This window comes from Oculina patagonica, chromosome 3 (genome assembly GCF_052425735.1).
Source record: "Oculina patagonica isolate OP01 chromosome 3, crgOcupat, whole genome shotgun sequence".
Classification (NCBI taxonomy): Eukaryota; Metazoa; Cnidaria; class Anthozoa; order Scleractinia; family Oculinidae; genus Oculina; species Oculina patagonica.
In genome coordinates, this window is record NC_135760.1 from 25,645,410 (window position 1) to 25,667,630 (window position 22,221).

At 38.4% G+C, this 22,221-nt stretch overlaps 5 protein-coding genes and 1 long non-coding RNA gene across 8 annotated transcripts in view; 4 read left to right on the top strand and 2 right to left on the bottom strand.

Moving 5' to 3' along the window:
• LOC144647227 (uncharacterized) overlaps window positions 1–21,975 on the bottom strand; it is a 27,460-nt gene extending 5,485 nt beyond the window's left edge. The window contains exons 1-2 of one of the 2 annotated variants that reach the window (XM_078506997.1): window positions 21,505–21,975; window positions 21,325–21,402 (exon numbers count right to left, since the gene is read on the bottom strand). The gene's annotated coding sequence lies outside the window, so the exon portion shown is untranslated. Of the gene's footprint in view, window positions 1–21,324 lie in introns of both variants that reach the window. The other variant, XM_078506996.1, reaches the window with a different exon arrangement.
• On the bottom strand, window positions 115–1,803 carry LOC144647587 (uncharacterized). The gene is made up of 3 exons (XM_078507374.1): window positions 1,763–1,803; window positions 972–1,341; window positions 115–775 (listed from the first exon to the last, which is right to left on the bottom strand). The coding sequence occupies exons 1-3, from the start codon at window positions 1,801–1,803 to the stop codon at window positions 230–232; spliced, it is 957 nt and encodes a 318-aa protein (XP_078363500.1). The 3' UTR covers window positions 115–229.
• On the top strand, window positions 1,411–4,061 carry LOC144647225 (uncharacterized). The gene is made up of 3 exons (XM_078506993.1): window positions 1,411–2,244; window positions 3,208–3,317; window positions 3,846–4,061. The coding sequence occupies exons 1-2, from the start codon at window positions 1,819–1,821 to the stop codon at window positions 3,235–3,237; spliced, it is 456 nt and encodes a 151-aa protein (XP_078363119.1). The 5' UTR covers window positions 1,411–1,818; the 3' UTR covers window positions 3,238–3,317; window positions 3,846–4,061.
• Window positions 4,071–6,724, top strand: LOC144647224 (uncharacterized). The gene is made up of 3 exons (XM_078506992.1): window positions 4,071–4,907; window positions 5,868–5,977; window positions 6,506–6,724. The coding sequence occupies exons 1-2, from the start codon at window positions 4,482–4,484 to the stop codon at window positions 5,895–5,897; spliced, it is 456 nt and encodes a 151-aa protein (XP_078363118.1). The 5' UTR covers window positions 4,071–4,481; the 3' UTR covers window positions 5,898–5,977; window positions 6,506–6,724.
• LOC144647223 (uncharacterized) lies at window positions 6,740–10,424 on the top strand. 2 transcript variants are annotated; one of them, XM_078506991.1, is made up of 4 exons: window positions 6,740–7,567; window positions 8,527–8,636; window positions 9,168–9,417; window positions 9,706–10,424. In XM_078506991.1, the coding sequence occupies exons 1-4, from the start codon at window positions 7,551–7,553 to the stop codon at window positions 10,070–10,072; spliced, it is 744 nt and encodes a 247-aa protein (XP_078363117.1). In that variant the 5' UTR covers window positions 6,740–7,550; the 3' UTR covers window positions 10,073–10,424. The 2 variants fall into 2 exon arrangements, with proteins under 2 accessions (XP_078363117.1, XP_078363116.1); XM_078506990.1 differs by lacking the exon at window positions 6,740–7,567 and having other exon boundaries at window positions 8,429–8,636.
• On the top strand, window positions 13,405–14,449 carry LOC144647226 (uncharacterized). Its single transcript, XR_013569547.1, has 2 exons — window positions 13,405–13,442; window positions 13,731–14,449. It is a non-coding gene; the product is annotated as an uncharacterized LOC144647226 (long non-coding RNA).
• Window positions 21,976–22,221: the final 246 nt, after the last annotated feature.

Consider the following 22,221-nt stretch of genomic DNA (forward strand, 5'->3'; position numbering starts at 1 on the left):
GTTGTACTAAATACAAGGCGGGGTTCCACTGTATGTGTCAGAACTGTATGTTGATTATCAGTAAAGAAAGAACTCAAAATTGTTCGTCATCACCCTTTTATTCCTCACTATAACAACAGTAATAGAACACCCTTATAGCCTTATCATTACAGTTAAGCTTAACAGTCCACAATTTCATCCAATCTGTGTTCCTATCTGCGGACTGCATTGTTGCTGCGACACTTGGCTCTCACTTAAGAGCAGACATCAGGAATTTGAACAGGTGCCAGCCTGCTGAACCAATCTTCTTCGAGGAGCCCAACCAGTCATCCCTTTCATGAGTTGGGGAAGATCGCTTAAAGAACTTGCCATCGAAGACGCCATACAAATCACCATCCGCCATGAAGAAAAGCTTATGAAAACGGTTCCAACCAGTCGCGCCAATGAGCGTGGATGATCCGAGCCAGTTATCATTCCCAGCTGTGGGAGGGCTTCTTTTATGAAACTTGCCGTTTTTAAAGACGCCGTATAAGATTCCCTCTGGATCGAAGAAAAGGAATTTGAAGAAAGACCATCCATGCGTTCCCACCAGTGTGGCAGTTCCAATCCAGTTGTCACTACCGTATGCTGGCGGGAGCCTCTTGTAAAACTTGTCGTTGTAAACGCCATAGAGCATTCCTTCAGGATCAAAGAAAAGGAACTGGAAGCCATTCCATCCAGTATAAGTATAATCCTCTTCGCGCCTAGGAGGCACATAAGGCTGAGACCAGAGATTTCCATTGCTCCCTTTCCATGGCTACCTTCTCAAGTTCTTTCCACGTCTTCCCTGCTGTTTTCATTTCTGCCTCGATCGTCCTCCTCCAAGTCTCCCGTGGACGTCCTTTCTTCCTTCTTCCACTATCCGGTGTCCATCTTAATGCAGTTCGTGTTATGCTATCTCGGCCTTTCCTGATGACATGCCCTAGCCACCTCCATCTTCTTTGCTTTATTACCATGGCGATGTCCCGTTGTCCTGTCCTTTGATAGAGTTCCTTGTTTGTGATCTTCTGGGGCCAGTATATCCTGCATATCTTTCTCAGGCATGAAGTGTGGAAACCTGACGTTCCGACAATCGTGGCTTTGGCGACCCAATCCGCAGCCGAAGAGCCATCGGGGGGAGGTCCTTTGTAGAACTTGCCATTCAGCAGCACTCCATGTAAGGTACCATCTGGGTGGAAGAACAGAAACTTGAAGTCGTCCCAACCTTTTGACCCTAGGACTGTGGCTGATCCAATCCAGTTGTCGCTGGCATACTTGGGAGGAGTTCTCGCGTAAAGTTTACCACCAAAAACTCCAAACAACAGATTCTCGCCAACTGAGGAGCTGAAAGAAACAATTCAAGCAGGAAATATTACATATGAAAACTAATTGACCTCCACTGTACTGTATGGTGGCCTAGGCGTGCCACAGAAGAATTGTACATTATTTTAAGACTTCTTTAATGATTTTCTAATTTGATTCAATGTGTTGCATATTTTATTGTCTATTTATTATTATTTTTGTTATATATTGTTTGCTTTTCAGTTTTTGATATAGTTTTGTTTTGTAAATTATTGTTATTCGATTTCAGTATTAATTGCTTTTCAGTTTTTGATATAGTTTTGTTTTGTAAATTATTGTTATTCAATTTCAGTTTCAATTCAATTTCAGTTCAAAACGAGTTTTATTTTGTTTTATTTCGTCTCAGTTTTGTTTTTCAAAAGAAAACTGAACTGCATCATGGCCTATGAGTGCCATAGCCCACAATGCCAAGCACGCATGTTGAGGTGCTTCCCCAAAAGGCATCGCGCGTAATTCAAAATGGCTGAGCGTATTAGGAACGCCGAATGGCAGAATGACGATGCTTTAAGACAAGATCTGGAGAAGTATGTTCGCAGGAATCTGAGAAGAAATGAAATTCTAGATTTTGTAAGTTTAGACTATCCAATGTATGCGTGGAGTTTAAGAAGCCTTTGTAGAAGGCTCCAGTATTTTGACCTCAAGTACACAGACTATGGAGTAGAAGTTAGCGATGTGCAAGAAGCTGTTAAAAAGGAGTTGCAAGGTCCTGGTATGCTTTTAGGTTACCGAGCAATGCAACAGAAGGTGCGTGAGGTTCATGGTCTAAATGTTCCTCGTGATTTGGTGTACGCGGCGATGGGAGAAGCTGACCCGGATGGACTCAAATCAAGAGGCGGAGTGGGGCAATCAAATAGACCACAACGATTGAATGCATTTGTCACAGGTGTAAGTTGCCATTAGTTTCATATCGTGCAACCTATTATTTACAGGTGGGGGGGGGGGGGGGGGGGCTATGAAAAATTGGGGGTGGGCCACTATTTTTCCACATTACAAAAAAGGTGGGTCTGGAAAATTAACGACCGCATTAGGGGTGGGTCATGGTCAAAATAAATTATTCATTTAACAGCATCTATAACAGTGCAAACATATTCAATCAGGATGCCTAAAGCAGCATTTCTGAGGTGCTAAAAATCTAAATTTTCCTGGGGAACATCCTCCAAACCCCCTACTTTGTCATGTACAATCATTATTAACTCAAAACCACCACCTATTGTTATCCCTTTAAACTGCAGAGACTACATCTACAATGGTTAAAATAATTCCACCTGAATGCCTAAAATAGTATTTAGGAGTTTCTAGAAAATCTAAATTTTCCCGGGGACCATCCAGGCCCCGAACCCCTCTACTTTGCATGGGCTCCTGACTTTGCTTTGTACAGACATCAAAACCACCAACTATTAGTGTCCTTTTAAACTGCAGAGAATATATCTGCAACAAAAATTGTACCATAATGCCCTAAAATTCATTTCAAGGACTCTAACACTGTTATGATCCAAACTTTGATCTCGAAATGTTTCTGGAGATTCTGACTAAAATGATAAGCCAGTGTTTCCTGTAAACATATCTACATTTATTTACTGATGTTGGTTGGTGGGTGGGCCACTAGGTTTTTCTGTGTCACTCCAGGGGTGGGCCACCCCTATTTTGTTCAAATAATTCATAGCCCACCTCCCCACCCTGTACTTTTTGACTGGTCCCTAAGAGACCAAAAAATTAAAGGAGCAATTTTCTTAACATATTTGCTGTGTGCTTTTTTCAATAATAACGACCTGACTGTACTATGTCATGTGATGGACATGATAAACTTTGTGGGTACCAAAAGTCAATGTTTCCTTTGTGTATTTACGGAGGATTAGATACCTACAGTGGAAGAGTTAATTTCCTGCGAGTGTGGACCTCAAACAACAACCCCAAGGTTATAGGAAGGTTCTATTTTGAATATCTGTTTGAATCTAGAGGTAAGGGGCAACATTGTAGAAGGCAAATCATGTCTCAGTTAAACTTGTCAACCCTCTAAAAATTCAATTTGGTGTCATGATGTTTATCAGAAACCTGGAATATTAGTTTCAAATAACAGTGAACAAAATGCAAACACATAAAATAGTATTCTATAGATCTATATTAATCCTTTGTGTGCTTGAAAGTTGAATGAAAATTTTACCAGTTATAAGAATGTGTTTTTTAGAACATGTCATTTACTGCCAGTGAGTTCCATGTAGTGAAAAACTGTGAACAAGGTCTTGAAAATGCTTCCCCCAGGTGCAAAAATTATGCTAGTGAACTAATCTGTCCCCCTCCCCCTAAGCAGTGTCGCGTTTTGACAGTGGAATGCATATTAGTACACAAACAAATCTTTACCTTTGTTTTTCAACATTGTTTGGGTTGGGGGGGGAGAGGTTCGCCCAATTTGCAGGAATAATTGAGTTTAGAGTAATACTACATTGTTAATGTTCTTTTATTTACTGTTTATGTACATTTTCCTGCAGTTCTGCCCGAGACATTACGGATAGACAGGGGTACCGAAACTGATGTTATGGCAACAATCCATTGCTTTCTTAGAGAAAAACAAGGCGATTTAGAGAAATCTACAGATGCGGTACTATATGGGCCCTCAACCCAAAATAAAATAGAAAGGTGGTGGCGGGAGCTTTTGGAAAGAATGGAGAGATATTTTAAAGATCAGCTAAAATCATTAGTAGAATGTGGTGTATGGTGGCCTAGGCGTGCCACAGAAGAATTGTACATTATTTTAAGACTTCTTTAATGATTTTCTAATTTGATTCAATGTGTTGCATATTTTATTGTCTATTTATTATTATTTTTGTTATATATTGTTTGCTTTTCAGTTTTTGATATAGTTTTGTTTTGTAAATTATTGTTATTCGATTTCAGTATTAATTGCTTTTCAGTTTTTGATATAGTTTTGTTTTGTAAATTATTGTTATTCAATTTCAGTTTCAATTCAATTTCAGTTCAAAACGAGTTTTATTTTGTTTTATTTCGTCTCAGTTTTGTTTTTCAAAAGAAAACTGAACTGCATCATGGCCTATGAGTGCCATAGCCCACAATGCCAAGCACGCATGTTGAGGTGCTTCCCCAAAAGGCATCGCGCGTAATTCAAAATGGCTGAGCGTATTAGGAACGCCGAATGGCAGAATGACGATGCTTTAAGACAAGATCTGGAGAAGTATGTTCGCAGGAATCTGAGAAGAAATGAAATTCTAGATTTTGTAAGTTTAGACTATCCAATGTATGCGTGGAGTTTAAGAAGCCTTTGTAGAAGGCTCCAGTATTTTGACCTCAAGTACACAGACTATGGAGTAGAAGTTAGCGATGTGCAAGAAGCTGTTAAAAAGGAGTTGCAAGGTCCTGGTATGCTTTTAGGTTACCGAGCAATGCAACAGAAGGTGCGTGAGGTTCATGGTCTAAATGTTCCTCGTGATTTGGTGTACGCGGCGATGGGAGAAGCTGACCCGGATGGACTCAAATCAAGAGGCGGAGTGGGGCAATCAAATAGACCACAACGATTGAATGCATTTGTCACAGGTGTAAGTTGCCATTAGTTTCATATCGTGCAACCTATTATTTACAGGTGGGGGGGGGGGGGGGGCTATGAAAAATTGGGGGTGGGCCACTATTTTTCCACATTACAAAAAAGGTGGGTCTGGAAAATTAACGACCGCATTAGGGGTGGGTCATGGTCAAAATAAATTATTCATTTAACAGCATCTATAACAGTGCAAACATATTCAATCAGGATGCCTAAAGCAGCATTTCTGAGGTGCTAAAAATCTAAATTTTCCTGGGGAACATCCTCCAAACCCCCTACTTTGTCATGTACAATCATTATTAACTCAAAACCACCACCTATTGTTATCCCTTTAAACTGCAGAGACTACATCTACAATGGTTAAAATAATTCCACCTGAATGCCTAAAATAGTATTTAGGAGTTTCTAGAAAATCTAAATTTTCCCGGGGACCATCCAGGCCCCGAACCCCTCTACTTTGCATGGGCTCCTGACTTTGCTTTGTACAGACATCAAAACCACCAACTATTAGTGTCCTTTTAAACTGCAGAGAATATATCTGCAACAAAAATTGTACCATAATGCCCTAAAATTCATTTCAAGGACTCTAACACTGTTATGATCCAAACTTTGATCTCGAAATGTTTCTGGAGATTCTGACTAAAATGATAAGCCAGTGTTTCCTGTAAACATATCTACATTTATTTACTGATGTTGGTTGGTGGGTGGGCCACTAGGTTTTTCTGTGTCACTCCAGGGGTGGGCCACCCCTATTTTGTTCAAATAATTCATAGCCCACCTCCCCACCCTGTACTTTTTGACTGGTCCCTAAGAGACCAAAAAATTAAAGGAGCAATTTTCTTAACATATTTGCTGTGTGCTTTTTTCAATAATAACGACCTGACTGTACTATGTCATGTGATGGACATGATAAACTTTGTGGGTACCAAAAGTCAATGTTTCCTTTGTGTATTTACGGAGGATTAGATACCTACAGTGGAAGAGTTAATTTCCTGCGAGTGTGGACCTCAAACAACAACCCCAAGGTTATAGGAAGGTTCTATTTTGAATATCTGTTTGAATCTAGAGGTAAGGGGCAACATTGTAGAAGGCAAATCATGTCTCAGTTAAACTTGTCAACCCTCTAAAAATTCAATTTGGTGTCATGATGTTTATCAGAAACCTGGAATATTAGTTTCAAATAACAGTGAACAAAATGCAAACACATAAAATAGTATTCTATAGATCTATATTAATCCTTTGTGTGCTTGAAAGTTGAATGAAAATTTTACCAGTTATAAGAATGTGTTTTTTAGAACATGTCATTTACTGCCAGTGAGTTCCATGTAGTGAAAAACTGTGAACAAGGTCTTGAAAATGCTTCCCCCAGGTGCAAAAATTATGCTAGTGAACTAATCTGTCCCCCTCCCCCTAAGCAGTGTCGCGTTTTGACAGTGGAATGCATATTAGTACACAAACAAATCTTTACCTTTGTTTTTCAACATTGTTTGGGTTGGGGGGGGAGAGGTTCGCCCAATTTGCAGGAATAATTGAGTTTAGAGTAATACTACATTGTTAATGTTCTTTTATTTACTGTTTATGTACATTTTCCTGCAGTTCTGCCCGAGACATTACGGATAGACAGGGGTACCGAAACTGATGTTATGGCAACAATCCATTGCTTTCTTAGAGAAAAACAAGGCGATTTAGAGAAATCTACAGATGCGGTACTATATGGGCCCTCAACCCAAAATAAAATAGAAAGGTGGTGGCGGGAGCTTTTGGAAAGAATGGAGAGATATTTTAAAGATCAGCTAAAATCATTAGTAGAATGTGGTGTATGGTGGCCTAGGCGTGCCACAGAAGAATTGTACATTATTTTAAGACTTCTTTAATGATTTTCTAATTTGATTCAATGTGTTGCATATTTTATTGTCTATTTATTATTATTTTTGTTATATATTGTTTGCTTTTCAGTTTTTGATATAGTTTTGTTTTGTAAATTATTGTTATTCGATTTCAGTATTAATTGCTTTTCAGTTTTTGATATAGTTTTGTTTTGTAAATTATTGTTATTCAATTTCAGTTTCAATTCAATTTCAGTTCAAAACGAGTTTTATTTTGTTTTATTTCGTCTCAGTTTTGTTTTTCAAAAGAAAACTGAACTGCATCATGGCCTATGAGTGCCATAGCCCACAATGCCAAGCACGCATGTTGAGGTGCTTCCCCAAAAGGCATCGCGCGTAATTCAAAATGGCTGAGCGTATTAGGAACGCCGAATGGCAGAATGACGATGCTTTAAGACAAGATCTGGAGAAGTATGTTCGCAGGAATCTGAGAAGAAATGAAATTCTAGATTTTGTAAGTTTAGACTATCCAATGTATGCGTGGAGTTTAAGAAGCCTTTGTAGAAGGCTCCAGTATTTTGACCTCAAGTACACAGACTATGGAGTAGAAGTTAGCGATGTGCAAGAAGCTGTTAAAAAGGAGTTGCAAGGTCCTGGTATGCTTTTAGGTTACCGAGCAATGCAACAGAAGGTGCGTGAGGTTCATGGTCTAAATGTTCCTCGTGATTTGGTGTACGCGGCGATGGGAGAAGCTGACCCGGATGGACTCAAATCAAGAGGCGGAGTGGGGCAATCAAATAGACCACAACGATTGAATGCATTTGTCACAGGTGTAAGTTGCCATTAGTTTCATATCGTGCAACCTATTATTTACAGGTGGGGGGGGGGGGGGGCTATGAAAAATTGGGGGTGGGCCACTATTTTTCCACATTACAAAAAAGGTGGGTCTGGAAAATTAACGACCGCATTAGGGGTGGGTCATGGTCAAAATAAATTATTCATTTAACAGCATCTATAACAGTGCAAACATATTCAATCAGGATGCCTAAAGCAGCATTTCTGAGGTGCTAAAAATCTAAATTTTCCTGGGGAACATCCTCCAAACCCCCTACTTTGTCATGTACAATCATTATTAACTCAAAACCACCACCTATTGTTATCCCTTTAAACTGCAGAGACTACATCTACAATGGTTAAAATAATTCCACCTGAATGCCTAAAATAGTATTTAGGAGTTTCTAGAAAATCTAAATTTTCCCGGGGACCATCCAGGCCCCGAACCCCTCTACTTTGCATGGGCTCCTGACTTTGCTTTGTACAGACATCAAAACCACCAACTATTAGTGTCCTTTTAAACTGCAGAGAATATATCTGCAACAAAAATTGTACCATAATGCCCTAAAATTCATTTCAAGGACTCTAACACTGTTATGATCCAAACTTTGATCTCGAAATGTTTCTGGAGATTCTGACTAAAATGATAAGCCAGTGTTTCCTGTAAACATATCTACATTTATTTACTGATGTTGGTTGGTGGGTGGGCCACTAGGTTTTTCTGTGTCACTCCAGGGGTGGGCCACCCCTATTTTGTTCAAATAATTCATAGCCCACCTCCCCACCCTGTACTTTTTGACTGGTCCCTAAGAGACCAAAAAATTAAAGGAGCAATTTTCTTAACATATTTGCTGTGTGCTTTTTTCAATAATAACGACCTGACTGTACTATGTCATGTGATGGACATGATAAACTTTGTGGGTACCAAAAGTCAATGTTTCCTTTGTGTATTTACGGAGGATTAGATACCTACAGTGGAAGAGTTAATTTCCTGCGAGTGTGGACCTCAAACAACAACCCCAAGGTTATAGGAAGGTTCTATTTTGAATATCTGTTTGAATCTAGAGGTAAGGGGCAACATTGTAGAAGGCAAATCATGTCTCAGTTAAACTTGTCAACCCTCTAAAAATTCAATTTGGTGTCATGATGTTTATCAGAAACCTGGAATATTAGTTTCAAATAACAGTGAACAAAATGCAAACACATAAAATAGTATTCTATAGATCTATATTAATCCTTTGTGTGCTTGAAAGTTGAATGAAAATTTTACCAGTTATAAGAATGTGTTTTTTAGAACATGTCATTTACTGCCAGTGAGTTCCATGTAGTGAAAAACTGTGAACAAGGTCTTGAAAATGCTTCCCCCAGGTGCAAAAATTATGCTAGTGAACTAATCTGTCCCCCTCCCCCTAAGCAGTGTCGTGTTTTGACAGTGGAATGCATATTAGTACACAAACAAATCTTTACCTTTGTTTTTCAACATTGTTTGGGTTGGGGGGGGGGGAGAGGTTCGCCCAATTTGCAGGAATAATTGAGTTTAGAGTAATACTACATTGTTAATGTTCTTTTATTTACTGTTTATGTACATTTTCCTGCAGTTCTGCCCGAGACATTACGGATAGACAGGGGTACCGAAACTGATGTTATGGCAACAATCCATTGCTTTCTTAGAGAAAAACAAGGCGATTTAGAGAAATCTACAGATGCGGTACTATATGGGCCCTCAACCCAAAATAAAATAGAAAGGTGGTGGCGGGAGCTTTTGGAAAGAATGGAGAGATATTTTAAAGATCAGCTAAAATCATTAGTAGAATGTGGTGAATATGATGCTAGTGATCAAACAGACAGGTATGTACATGTATGTATTTCATAGTGAACTTACTTACAATTCTAACATGGTACTAGAGAGAATTTCATAAAGGTGTGAAAACCTAGTAACCAATTAGAAGTAAGCTTCCATGCCAAATAGGAAATAGTAATGCATGAAAGGATTCCAGAGGTTTCACTAGCCTTTGAAACAAGCAGTCTTTGGTACCTTCAAATTCTTGAAACTGAGGTTTCCTTTTGATTTTGGGAGTACTGGAGGCCAAACTTGTATTTTTTGTAACTGTTTGTATACTTTACATCTACCCTTAGGGACCTTCTAGCATATGTCTATATCCCTGTCATTCAAAAGGAGCTCGATGTTTTCAGAAAGTGTGTGTGGAATAACCACAGGAGCAGGAAGCAGAGGGGAAAAGAACTTCCATCAGGAGTGCCTGAGCATATTTACCACTTCCCTGAACAATATGGTGGACAAAAATGTGGCATCAAGGTCACAGAAGAACAGTTACTTGAAGTTGCTGAGTTTTCTAAAGTTCTTGAGGAAAATGATGATTATCTAAAGCCATCCGTCCGACAAGAGTGTCAGCGACATGTACCAGATGCCAATGACATAGATCCAGAAGATGCAAAGGTTGCTTACCTTTTTCTACGATCTCATATCAATAAAAATGCATTTTAAAACTGCTATATGAATTGGTCAAAATGTCCATAATTTTAAATTGGTTTGATAATATGATGTAATCCCACATCAGTTGGAGAGTTCATAGAAGGTCTGTGTTAAATTAGCCTGTATAGCTGCCCTAAAGGGGAGGGGAAAAGGGGTATTTTCCTCCCTCCCCCTCCCCTATGAGCTTGCTATGATGGCTAGTGCTAAATATACAGGTAAACGTTCAAAGTACCTACTGGTAACTTATATGACCTCATGCAGTGACAGGGAATTGTTAAGACATCAATGGAAATAGTGTATAAGGAAATAAACAATGCTGGAATTAGTAAATGTTATATTAAAACCCCATCATATACACTGACAATTATATTCAGTAATTCTTGAAGTTGCTGAACTATCCCATGTCCTTGAAGACTGATGATTTTTTGAATCCAAGTGAACAAAGAGAGTGTCAGCAACATTTGCCAGATATCAATAACATACCTCTTTTTAAAATCGCATGTCAATAAACATGTATTTTGAAATTGCTGTCTTGAGTTAAAGATAAGGCCCAGTAACAACAGTGGAACCCCGATATAACGATCTTCGATATAACGATATTCCCGATATAACGATGAATATGTTATGTCCCGGCAATAGTAAAATGTATGGGATGGAACCCCGATATAACGATTTCTCGATATAACGATATAATTTTACTGCCCCCTTGGCATATCGTTATATCGGGGTTCCACTGAATTAACCTATTGTAGCTGATCACTTCCAACCAAGCTAGCACTCAGGTGTATGGTACCTGTGGCAGGTTATATAATTGTTTTCATGGTTACTAATCCATTTTCACATCAAATTCTGTTGAAGTTGAGGAAGATTTTCATAACAAAGACTCTAGAACTTGCTTGAACTCTACTTTTGTCATCTTAGGTTGTTCAACAGACCAGCATTTCATGACTTGCACATTGTATAAGAATTGTCTGTTGTTTTTTTTTTTTTTTTTGGCATCGAAAAATAACCCAACTGCTCAGTAATAGTTCTTTTTCAGGAAACATTGCTTATTTGTAAACCTACATCCTCATGCATGACAAGGATGAAGATATGGTAAAAAAAATCAGATCATTCAATCAGGCTTCTTTCATAACTCCTATATAACCGTTTTTATTACATGCAATATACTTACAAAAGTGGCTTATTCAAAATTATCTGGATGATGTTTAGTGTCCTTTAACCAAGCTGTAGGCTAACATTATCTTGACAGTTTTTGACATGTCTTATAACTGGCCATGCAATCAGGTATATTGCTTGTTAAATTATCATAACTATAAACTATAAACTCTAACATGTAACGCATTAACAAGCTATAACAATTAAAAGCTGAGATTTGATTTTTACTACAAGTCTACAAGTCCTTCCTTTCTTTTAACTTGTAGGTACATCAAAAAAATTCCAGCCTGTGTATATATATACCTAACAGTTCTTTTATACGTAACAATTTAAATCTCGAAAGGAAAACAATAACTCAACACCAAATAGAAAAACTTATGGCCTTTTCCGAAAAATAGGCAATGTGTGAAAACAATATTTTCTTTGCATGCACAGTTCACTTACAAAGCACATTAAAAAATACTTGTATAAAAGATAGACAGTTCGCAACAGCATAATCAGTACTTCAGTTACTTACTGTTTTCACAATTTGTCTAGTTTAAGTAGATCACAGAACTTGTTGCATATGTGCTCGGTCTTGAATTTTTCTATGGCCTGTGATGAGAGGTTTCCGCAACAGAAAAAGATGGATTGGTCTGCATTGTCCAGAAGTTCAGAAGTTGCTATTTCCGGATCAAATAGGGTATAATCGACCCCTTGAATGTCGACGACCATGAGCTGCTTTCCTGATTTACAATAGGTATAATGCGAAAATGTCTCCGCCTTGCAGCTTACCTCGCCACCGTCGCCACACACTTCTCCAGTGTTATTCACATGCTTCTCAAACGCGCCCTCGATATAGGGCTCTACTGTAACACATTGGCCATAAAGCTTTCCAAAGTAAACTTTGGTGTAACGAAGGGTGGACCCATACTCAACTGGGGCTTCTGCAGCAAGCGCTAGCCGTAATGCAAAGTTCCTTGCAAGCGCGTTCATCTGGACCACTTTTCTGGTGTGGGTTTCCATCGAAGTAAATAACCTTTCGATCTCTTGTACTTGATCTTCTTTAAACTTTTTGAGCACGTATTTGCCAGGACTGAGCTCAGAAAGAGCGGTAGCATGGTATGCATCTCTAAACGCGCCACTGGCAAATTTTTGCTTCGACAAAGAAAACTTTGCTTCGCAGGGCTGACGCCATGATTTCTCGCCCAGGTCAAACTCTTCGAGTTGCACCGAAACAATGTCTGCTGTCGGTTGGATAAGCTTGCCGACCTTCAGCATGGCACTAAGGGGTACAGACGCCGCAGCTTTCGTTGCCATCGGCCGGGCAGGCTTTTCTGGAGTTAGTTGTGATTTTGTTTCCCTTACCGACTCGAGCTCGGACATTTCGCTTTCACCATCACTTTTCTCGATGAAACGCACGTGGATAGCCTTCCAGTTAGTGATCTGGCTACTTTCTGTCCACGAGGGTCCCCTCTCGCCGGCTAAAATATCACATTCCATGTGCTCAGCTTTAAAGAAGCGCTTACACGCCTCCTTTATGTTTGAAATCGTTGGTTCACATCCAAGGGGAACCATGGTTAGCGCGCCGATCCTGGCATATTTTTGATATCGTCCCTCAACATTCGAAGAGAGCCGTTGCACTGTTATGTAATCCATATCGCCACTGCCTGTCGATTCGTCCTTCCCCATTCTCTTTTTAGCGATTTTCGCCTTAAATGCACGGAATTCGTCGTTGGTTCGCCTTCCTCTTTTTGACATTTTGCCGGTCAGAACCACGTGCGATTGTAAACAGAACCAAGCTTCCAGGTTCTTTCAAGCCGATGGCGTGACAAGAATGCAACCGTTGCATTGTGGGCTATGGCACTCATAGGCCATGATGCAGTTCAGTTTTCTTTTGAAAAACAAAACTGAGACGAAATAAAACAAAATAAAACTCGTTTTGAACTGAAATTGAATTGAAACTGAAATTGAATAACAATAATTTACAAAACAAAACTATATCAAAAACTGAAAAGCAGTTAATACTGAAATCGAATAACAATAATTTACAAAACAAAACTATATCAAAAACTGAAAAGCAAACAATATATAACAAAAATAATAATAAATAGACAATAAAATATGCAACACATTGAATCAAATTAGAAAATCATTAAAGAAGTCTTAAAATAATGTACAATTCTTCTGTGGCACGCCTAGGCCACCATAGTGGTGAATATGATGCTAGTGATCAAACAGACAGGTATGTACATGTATGTATTTCATAGTGAACTTACTTACAATTCTAACATGGTACTAGAGAGAATTTCATAAAGGTGTGAAAACCTAGTAACCAATTAGAAGTAAGCTTCCATGCCAAATAGGAAATAGTAATGCATGAAAGGATTCCAGAGGTTTCACTAGCCTTTGAAACAAGCAGTCTTTGGTACCTTCAAATTCTTGAAACTGAGGTTTCCTTTTGATTTTGGGAGTACTGGAGGCCAAACTTGTATTTTTTGTAACTGTTTGTATACTTTACATCTACCCTTAGGGACCTTCTAGCATATGTCTATATCCCTGTCATTCAAAAGGAGCTCGATGTTTTCAGAAAGTGTGTGTGGAATAACCACAGGAGCAGGAAGCAGAGGGGAAAAGAACTTCCATCAGGAGTGCCTGAGCATATTTACCACTTCCCTGAACAATATGGTGGACAAAAATGTGGCATCAAGGTCACAGAAGAACAGTTACTTGAAGTTGCTGAGTTTTCTAAAGTTCTTGAGGAAAATGATGATTATCTAAAGCCATCCGTCCGACAAGAGTGTCAGCGACATGTACCAGATGCCAATGACATAGATCCAGAAGATGCAAAGGTTGCTTACCTTTTTCTACGATCTCATATCAATAAAAATGCATTTTAAAACTGCTATATGAATTGGTCAAAATGTCCATAATTTTAAATTGGTTTGATAATATGATGTAATCCCACATCAGTTGGAGAGTTCATAGAAGGTCTGTGTTAAATTAGCCTGTATAGCTGCCCTAAAGGGGAGGGGAAAAGGGGTATTTTCCTCCCTCCCCCTCCCCTATGAGCTTGCTATGATGGCTAGTGCTAAATATACAGGTAAACGTTCAAAGTACCTACTGGTAACTTATATGACCTCATGCAGTGACAGGGAATTGTTAAGACATCAATGGAAATAGTGTATAAGGAAATAAACAATGCTGGAATTAGTAAATGTTATATTAAAACCCCATCATATACACTGACAATTATATTCAGTAATTCTTGAAGTTGCTGAACTATCCCATGTCCTTGAAGACTGATGATTTTTTGAATCCAAGTGAACAAAGAGAGTGTCAGCAACATTTGCCAGATATCAATAACATACCTCTTTTTAAAATCGCATGTCAATAAACATGTATTTTGAAATTGCTGTCTTGAGTTAAAGATAAGGCCCAGTAACAACAGTGGAACCCCGATATAACGATCTTCGATATAACGATATTCCCGATATAACGATGAATATGTTATGTCCCGGCAATAGTAAAATGTATGGGATGGAACCCCGATATAACGATTTCTCGATATAACGATATAATTTTACTGCCCCCTTGGCATATCGTTATATCGGGGTTCCACTGAATTAACCTATTGTAGCTGATCACTTCCAACCAAGCTAGCACTCAGGTGTATGGTACCTGTGGCAGGTTATATAATTGTTTTCATGGTTACTAATCCATTTTCACATCAAATTCTGTTGAAGTTGAGGAAGATTTTCATAACAAAGACTCTAGAACTTGCTTGAACTCTACTTTTGTCATCTTAGGTTGTTCAACAGACCAGCATTTCATGACTTGCACATTGTATAAGAATTGTCTGTTGTTTTTTTTTTTTTTTGGCATCGAAAAATAACCCAACTGCTCAGTAATAGTTCTTTTTCAGGAAACATTGCTTATTTGTAAACCTACATCCTCATGCATGACAAGGATGAAGATATGGTAAAAAAAATCAGATCATTCAATCAGGCTTCTTTCATAACTCCTATATAACCGTTTTTATTACATGCAATATACTTACAAAAGTGGCTTATTCAAAATTATCTGGATGATGTTTAGTGTCCTTTAACCAAGCTGTAGGCTAACATTATCTTGACAGTTTTTGACATGTCTTATAACTGGCCATGCAATCAGGTATATTGCTTGTTAAATTATCATAACTATAAACTATAAACTCTAACATGTAACGCATTAACAAGCTATAACAATTAAAAGCTGAGATTTGATTTTTACTACAAGTCTACAAGTCCTTCCTTTCTTTTAACTTGTAGGTACATCAAAAAAAATTCCAGCCTGTGTATATATATACCTAACAGTTCTTTTATACGTAACAATTTAAATCTCGAAAGGAAAACAATAACTCAACACCAAATAGAAAAACTTATGGCCTTTTCCGAAAAATAGGCAATGTGTGAAAACAATATTTTCTTTGCATGCACAGTTCACTTACAAAGCACATTAAAAAATACTTGTATAAAAGATAGACAGTTCGCAACAGCATAATCAGTACTTCAGTTACTTACTGTTTTCACAATTTGTCTAGTTTAAGTAGATCACAGAACTTGTTGCATATGTGCTCGGTCTTGAATTTTTCTATGGCCTGTGATGAGAGGTTTCCGCAACAGAAAAAGATGGATTGGTCTGCATTGTCCAGAAGTTCAGAAGTTGCTATTTCCGGATCAAATAGGGTATAATCGACCCCTTGAATGTCGACGACCATGAGCTGCTTTCCTGATTTACAATAGGTATAATGCGAAAATGTCTCCGCCTTGCAGCTTACCTCGCCACCGTCGCCACACACTTCTCCAGTGTTATTCACATGCTTCTCAAACGCGCCCTCGATATAGGGCTCTACTGTAACACATTGGCCATAAAGCTTTCCAAAGTAAACTTTGGTGTAACGAAGGGTGGACCCATACTCAACTGGGGCTTCTGCAGCAAGCGCTAGCCGTAATGCAAAGTTCCTTGCAAGCGCGTTCATCTGGACCACTTTTCTGGTGTGGGTTTCCATCGAAGTAAATAACCTTTCGATCTCTTGTACTTGATCTTCTTTAAACTTTTTGAGCACGTATTTGCCAGGACTGAGCTCAGAAAGAGCGGTAGCATGGTATGCATCTCTAAACGCGCCACTGGCAAATTTTTGCTTCGACAAAGAAAACTTTGCTTCGCAGGGCTGACGCCATGATTTCTCGCCCAGGTCAAACTCTTCGAGTTGCACCGAAACAATGTCTGCTGTCGGTTGGATAAGCTTGCCGACCTTCAGCATGGCACTAAGGGGTACAGACGCCGCAGCTTTCGTTGCCATCGGCCGGGCAGGCTTTTCTGGAGTTAGTTGTGATTTTGTTTCCCTTACCGACTCGAGCTCGGACATTTCGCTTTCACCATCACTTTTCTCGATGAAACGCACGTGGATAGCCTTCCAGTTAGTGATCTGGCTACTTTCTGTCCACGAGGGTCCCCTCTCGCCGGCTAAAATATCACATTCCATGTGCTCAGCTTTAAAGAAGCGCTTACACGCCTCCTTTATGTTTGAAATCGTTGGTTCACATCCAAGGGGAACCATGGTTAGCGCGCCGATCCTGGCATATTTTTGATATCGTCCCTCAACATTCGAAGAGAGCCGTTGCACTGTTATGTAATCCATATCGCCACTGCCTGTCGATTCGTCCTTCCCCATTCTCTTTTTAGCGATTTTCGCCTTAAATGCACGGAATTCGTCGTTGGTTCGCCTTCCTCTTTTTGACATTTTGCCGGTCAGAACCACGTGCGATTGTAAACAGAACCAAGCTTCCAGGTTCTTTCAAGCCGATGGCGTGACAAGAATGCAACCGTTGCATTGTGGGCTATGGCACTCATAGGCCATGATGCAGTTCAGTTTTCTTTTGAAAAACAAAACTGAGACGAAATAAAACAAAATAAAACTCGTTTTGAACTGAAATTGAATTGAAACTGAAATTGAATAACAATAATTTACAAAACAAAACTATATCAAAAACTGAAAAGCAGTTAATACTGAAATCGAATAACAATAATTTACAAAACAAAACTATATCAAAAACTGAAAAGCAAACAATATATAACAAAAATAATAATAAATAGACAATAAAATATGCAACACATTGAATCAAATTAGAAAATCATTAAAGAAGTCTTAAAATAATGTACAATTCTTCTGTGGCACGCCTAGGCCACCATAGTACTGATATCATTAAAAATTTGGAAGAATGGGGACTACTTTCTTCTTAACCACATTTCGGTAAATCACTAGATGAATCTAAATTTCGAAATTAATTAAAGAAATAATTTAAAAAGGCTAAAAAGTTATTAAAGTTATTCAAATGAAAACGTTTTCGATTCTAGTTTATCATCAGTGATAAATGATCATCTGTATTCAACTTGGTTTTGTGTTGTTATAATTGCCGAGGGGAACAGCTTGGCGATAAAACAGTGCACCTGTTTGTTTAATGTTGGTTTCTCGCAAGCAATCAACACGCTTTCCATTATTTTGCGTCAAAAAGTCTTTTTTTTCGTGAACGCGATGTTCCATGTGTATCGATGATCAGTTTTTTGCGAGGTGGCAGGCTGGCTCCGAGTTATGGGTCTTATTCTCGTGCTCTGCTTTTCGCACTGCGAAATTACGTTTTGTTTCGCCAATACAAGTTTTGCCACATTTGCAAACGGCACGATAGATTACATTTGATTTGTGCCCGTTTTTGTCTTTGAGGTTAAAAAAACTTTTGATCTTTCGGGTTTGCCATAGAATAATAAACATGAAGCGTCAATCCGTAAAGATGTTCAGTTTGTTTATGAACCGTTTACTGATTCATTCAATCTTTCAGTGTGGTACTTACCAGGTAATAGTTCCAAAAACACTCAACAAAATGCACAATTGATCCATGAAACATGATGCTCATGATTAAACTGAAAAAAATAAACATACAACATCAGTTACATCTCAGTGCTGACAAAAAAAAGCATGCTAATAGAGTGAATTCGTGTAACCCGTTTTTTAAAATGCTAATGAGCCGCAAAATATTCCAATGTTTGAGTACAATAAAACAATACACGAATGGTCAGAAAACCTTAAAGAAATCAGTTTAATTGTTTTACAGAAAATAAACAAGAAGTGCTTTTTCCTTCTTTGAACAATTTCAACATGTTCAACTCCCTTTGCTATAAACCTATAGCGAAATAAAACGGACGTTGGTTCAAAACACACAGAATTTAATATTTTCGCGTTGTTGTTTTTCAGAAGACGGCAAACAAATTTGCCAAGAAAACGTGCAAAGCTATTTTCCTGCTCATTAAACCTTTTGATTGTATAATAAAATTGAACGCTAAGAAATTTGAACGACGTTTCGACCTTTCGACGGTCATTTTCAAGTTAGGTGTTTGAATAAAATATAGTAAAAGCGCTAAAATATGTACATACAAACAATAGACAATAAGAATAAAAAGGCTAAAAATGGCTAAAAAAATAACTTTGTGAAAATGGCATGCATAGTTGTAAAAGATATAATTAAGAACGTAAAGCAAGCGAATAAGACGACGAGAATAAGAACATTAAAATACCTAAAAATATCTAAACACCCCTTTCACGAGCACCAAGGATCCAGCACTTTTTCTAAACAAATCATTTGTTGTGTATAAATTTAACTGTTCCGGCTGCAATGCAATTACAATGAAAATAACAGAAAGAACTTTGTTTGAAAGAACTGAACACTAGAACAAAGCCGTGACAAAGACAGCGCTGTATTCTGCCAACTGAACGACTTTCCGAACTTCCAACACGTCAAAGGTTTATTAGAGATGGAACACCTTAGGCACATAAAGCCAAGAAAATTGTTTACGTCTGTCTGGCCGTACGTGTTTAGCCAATTAAAGCACCCGTTCCAGTATTTGAACAAAGCGGCAGAGGCTGCGGATGATTTTGATAAACGTTTTCCGGCTGTGTTTTTTCGGAGGAGTGTAGACAAAAAACAAAAAGGCACAAGCGTGGGCTCGAGTATCGAAAGTTGCCGAGTGAAAGGAGTCGAGAACAAAGCTTTCTAACTAGTAAACATCGTGTTCTTATGCCTGAGTTGATGCTTATGTTGACGTTCGTTTTCACTTGGCAAATACCATTTTAATATGCTTGCGTTTGTGCTTGCGTCGCTAGTAAAAGCAAGGCTTAAGCCTGGTTTTCACTAGCAACACAAGGGCAAACACAAGCGCAAGTAGTTTGTGCCAAGTCAAAACGAACGTCGACATTGGCATAAGCAAAATCATATATAAGAACGCGATTTTAACTAACCACAAGGCTCAAATGCTCAGACGCAGGAAATCTGGAACGAGTGTTTTTAAAAAATGGCCAGAGACGACCAGACGTCGTAAATTTCCTTGTGCTTATGCGGTGTTTCGTTGTCACACGGCATAACGCGAATGCAAGCACAAGCACAACAAAAAGTAAAAAAAATCAATATTTGTGTTTGTGCTTGCATCGAGGCCATTTTCACGGTAAAACAAGAGCTGTTATGTGTTTGCGTCTGTGCTTGCGCTTGTGCTTGTGTCGCTAATGAAAACCAGGCTTTAAGGTCGCGGGGGATACCAACAGCATGAATAAATTCATGAAGGGAAATTTTGCTTGACCTGCATCTTTTAAAACGCTTATTTCTATGCTGTTAGGGTGCGATTAAGCTCAAAATTTACAGAGACATAACGAAATGATGAATGATTGTGAATGTCATCTTTTATTTGGTAGATTGCATTTTACGGCGATGTTATAGCCTCGTTAGTGCCAAATTGGGAAAAACATGATTTTGTGGCAGAGTTTGCGGAACGAGTAGAAGACAGCACACTGCGATTTTGTCAAAAACTAATCAGTCAATACCTCTAGAGTGTCATAACAGAAGCGGATTTTTTAATTTAAAGTTTGCCAGCAAGTTATGGCGGTTTAAGTGCGCAAATTTGAATTTAATGTCTTCTACCTCTTTCTAAAAGCGCTCTTTTAAAATTCCGCTTCTGTTATGACACACTACAGTATTCATAGTTTACCTATCTGCAGTGGCAAGTCATGAAGTTCTGTATCCGCGCTGTATTCTCTGCCACAAAATTGTCGGAAAAGTCCAAACTTTGAGATTTCCGAAGGTGTCCCGACCTAAATACGATCATTTTGCCAAGGAGAGATGTAATTATGGTAATTATATTCCACGCTTTTATGGTGAGAACAATGCGTTTTCAAAAAGAACACGATTGTTTATGCCGAATATTTTTGTGATTACTCTGAGTACACTAGTTGCAAAAATAGTCACATTTAAATAAAAATAAGCTCAAAGACTTCCTACAATCTATATGAACGTATATCGCTAAGTGTTGTGTTAAATTGGTTAAAATATCAAAGAAACAGGGATTTTTTACAAATCACGCGCACGCGCCCATATTTTTCTCCAGTCATAAATATCTCGTAAAGCTGTCGATGTCAGTCGTTGTACTTCGTGCATACGCTTTAAATAGATGCATAATGATGAGCCTAAGGTGTCCCCCGCGACCTTAATGATTTCTTCCTGGAAAATATTCGTAATTAACAACACCTTTATCATTGACATTGATCCTAACTGGAATCTACTATTGTTTAAAGAGGCATTGTACATCAAAACCAAGTAGCGGCCTTAGAGCGAGCTGTGAATCTGTTCTTATTTAAATTATCTCACCTCTAGCATATTAATCTCTACCTTTATTCTGTACTTAACACCTGATGATGTTTTTTGTAATGAAACCGAAATATTGTGTTTCCCCCCTAGGTTTATTTTATTGGCCTGAATATCTAGTCATTTCGGATTTTCCTTCATATTAAACAACTTCAAACCCATGCAAAAGTAGGTTACCAATGAAAAAATCCTAAGGTCAGACAGACAATTAACACTGAAACAACGCCCTAACAATCATTACCAGCGCATTTCAAAATAAGCACTTCCCAGGCGAAAAACACGTCTCACAGTAATGTACGTTTATCAAAAAATCTTCGGTTATTTCTGTTATTTTAAAGCATTAACCGCTAACGGCGGTCTATAAATTGGTAAAACTGACATACTGGCATTCTCCCTGCCTACCTTGGATAGTCGTGAAGAGAATGTTTCAGCGTTTCCTACAGATGGACAAAATAGCGTCTTAACTCAAGCGATGAAAACCTGCAGAAAATAAATGCATGTGAATTAACTGTTGGCCTTTCAGTATTTGAGTTCAAGAGGGACAAACTGGAAAAACTACTAAGTCTTGTAAACTGCTCCTACCTGTCTTCCTGTGACAAACCGACAGCCTGACTGAAACGAAGAGAACGATTAAAACTTCTTATGAGGGGTCCAACAGTAACTCAGTGAGCGTCTCACATGATTGGTCGTGAAAACAATAGGTATCGGCAGGAACAATGCACCTATCCCTATAAAGACAAAAGGCATATTGTTTTACAAGGCCACTGAAAATAAGAGCTCAGTTCGCACGAGGAACTGCTGTGCTGCTTGTGGGCGTGGAGTGCGTTGAAATGTGCTCTTTCTATTGGTTGTTGATGACATAATGTGTAAGGTGATTGACAACCGGTCACTGCTCTCATAAAAATTACGATGGCGATCAAGATATAAAATTTCCATATATATTAGTTTAGATGCAATTAAACAGAAATAAACGAATCTTACTTTCTTTCTTTCTTTCGAATTTATATTTATATAACAGGGCGTGGTCAATTTTCACAGGACGGCTCGATATTCGTAGAAAAAGTGTAGAAACTGTCAGAAATTATTAAAATAATTTTTACAGTACGATTATACCACTTTGCCCGAATTTCTGGATCTATTTAAATTAAAATTATCAAGGGAAAGGAACCCCTCATTTGGACAACGACAATTTTAAGGTATTTCAATTCCTAAAATTTCCAAGCGCTATTTTAATGACAATTAAAAATACCCCAAACATCATCTTAACACAAGAATTGAGCTCGGCTACAATAATCTTCG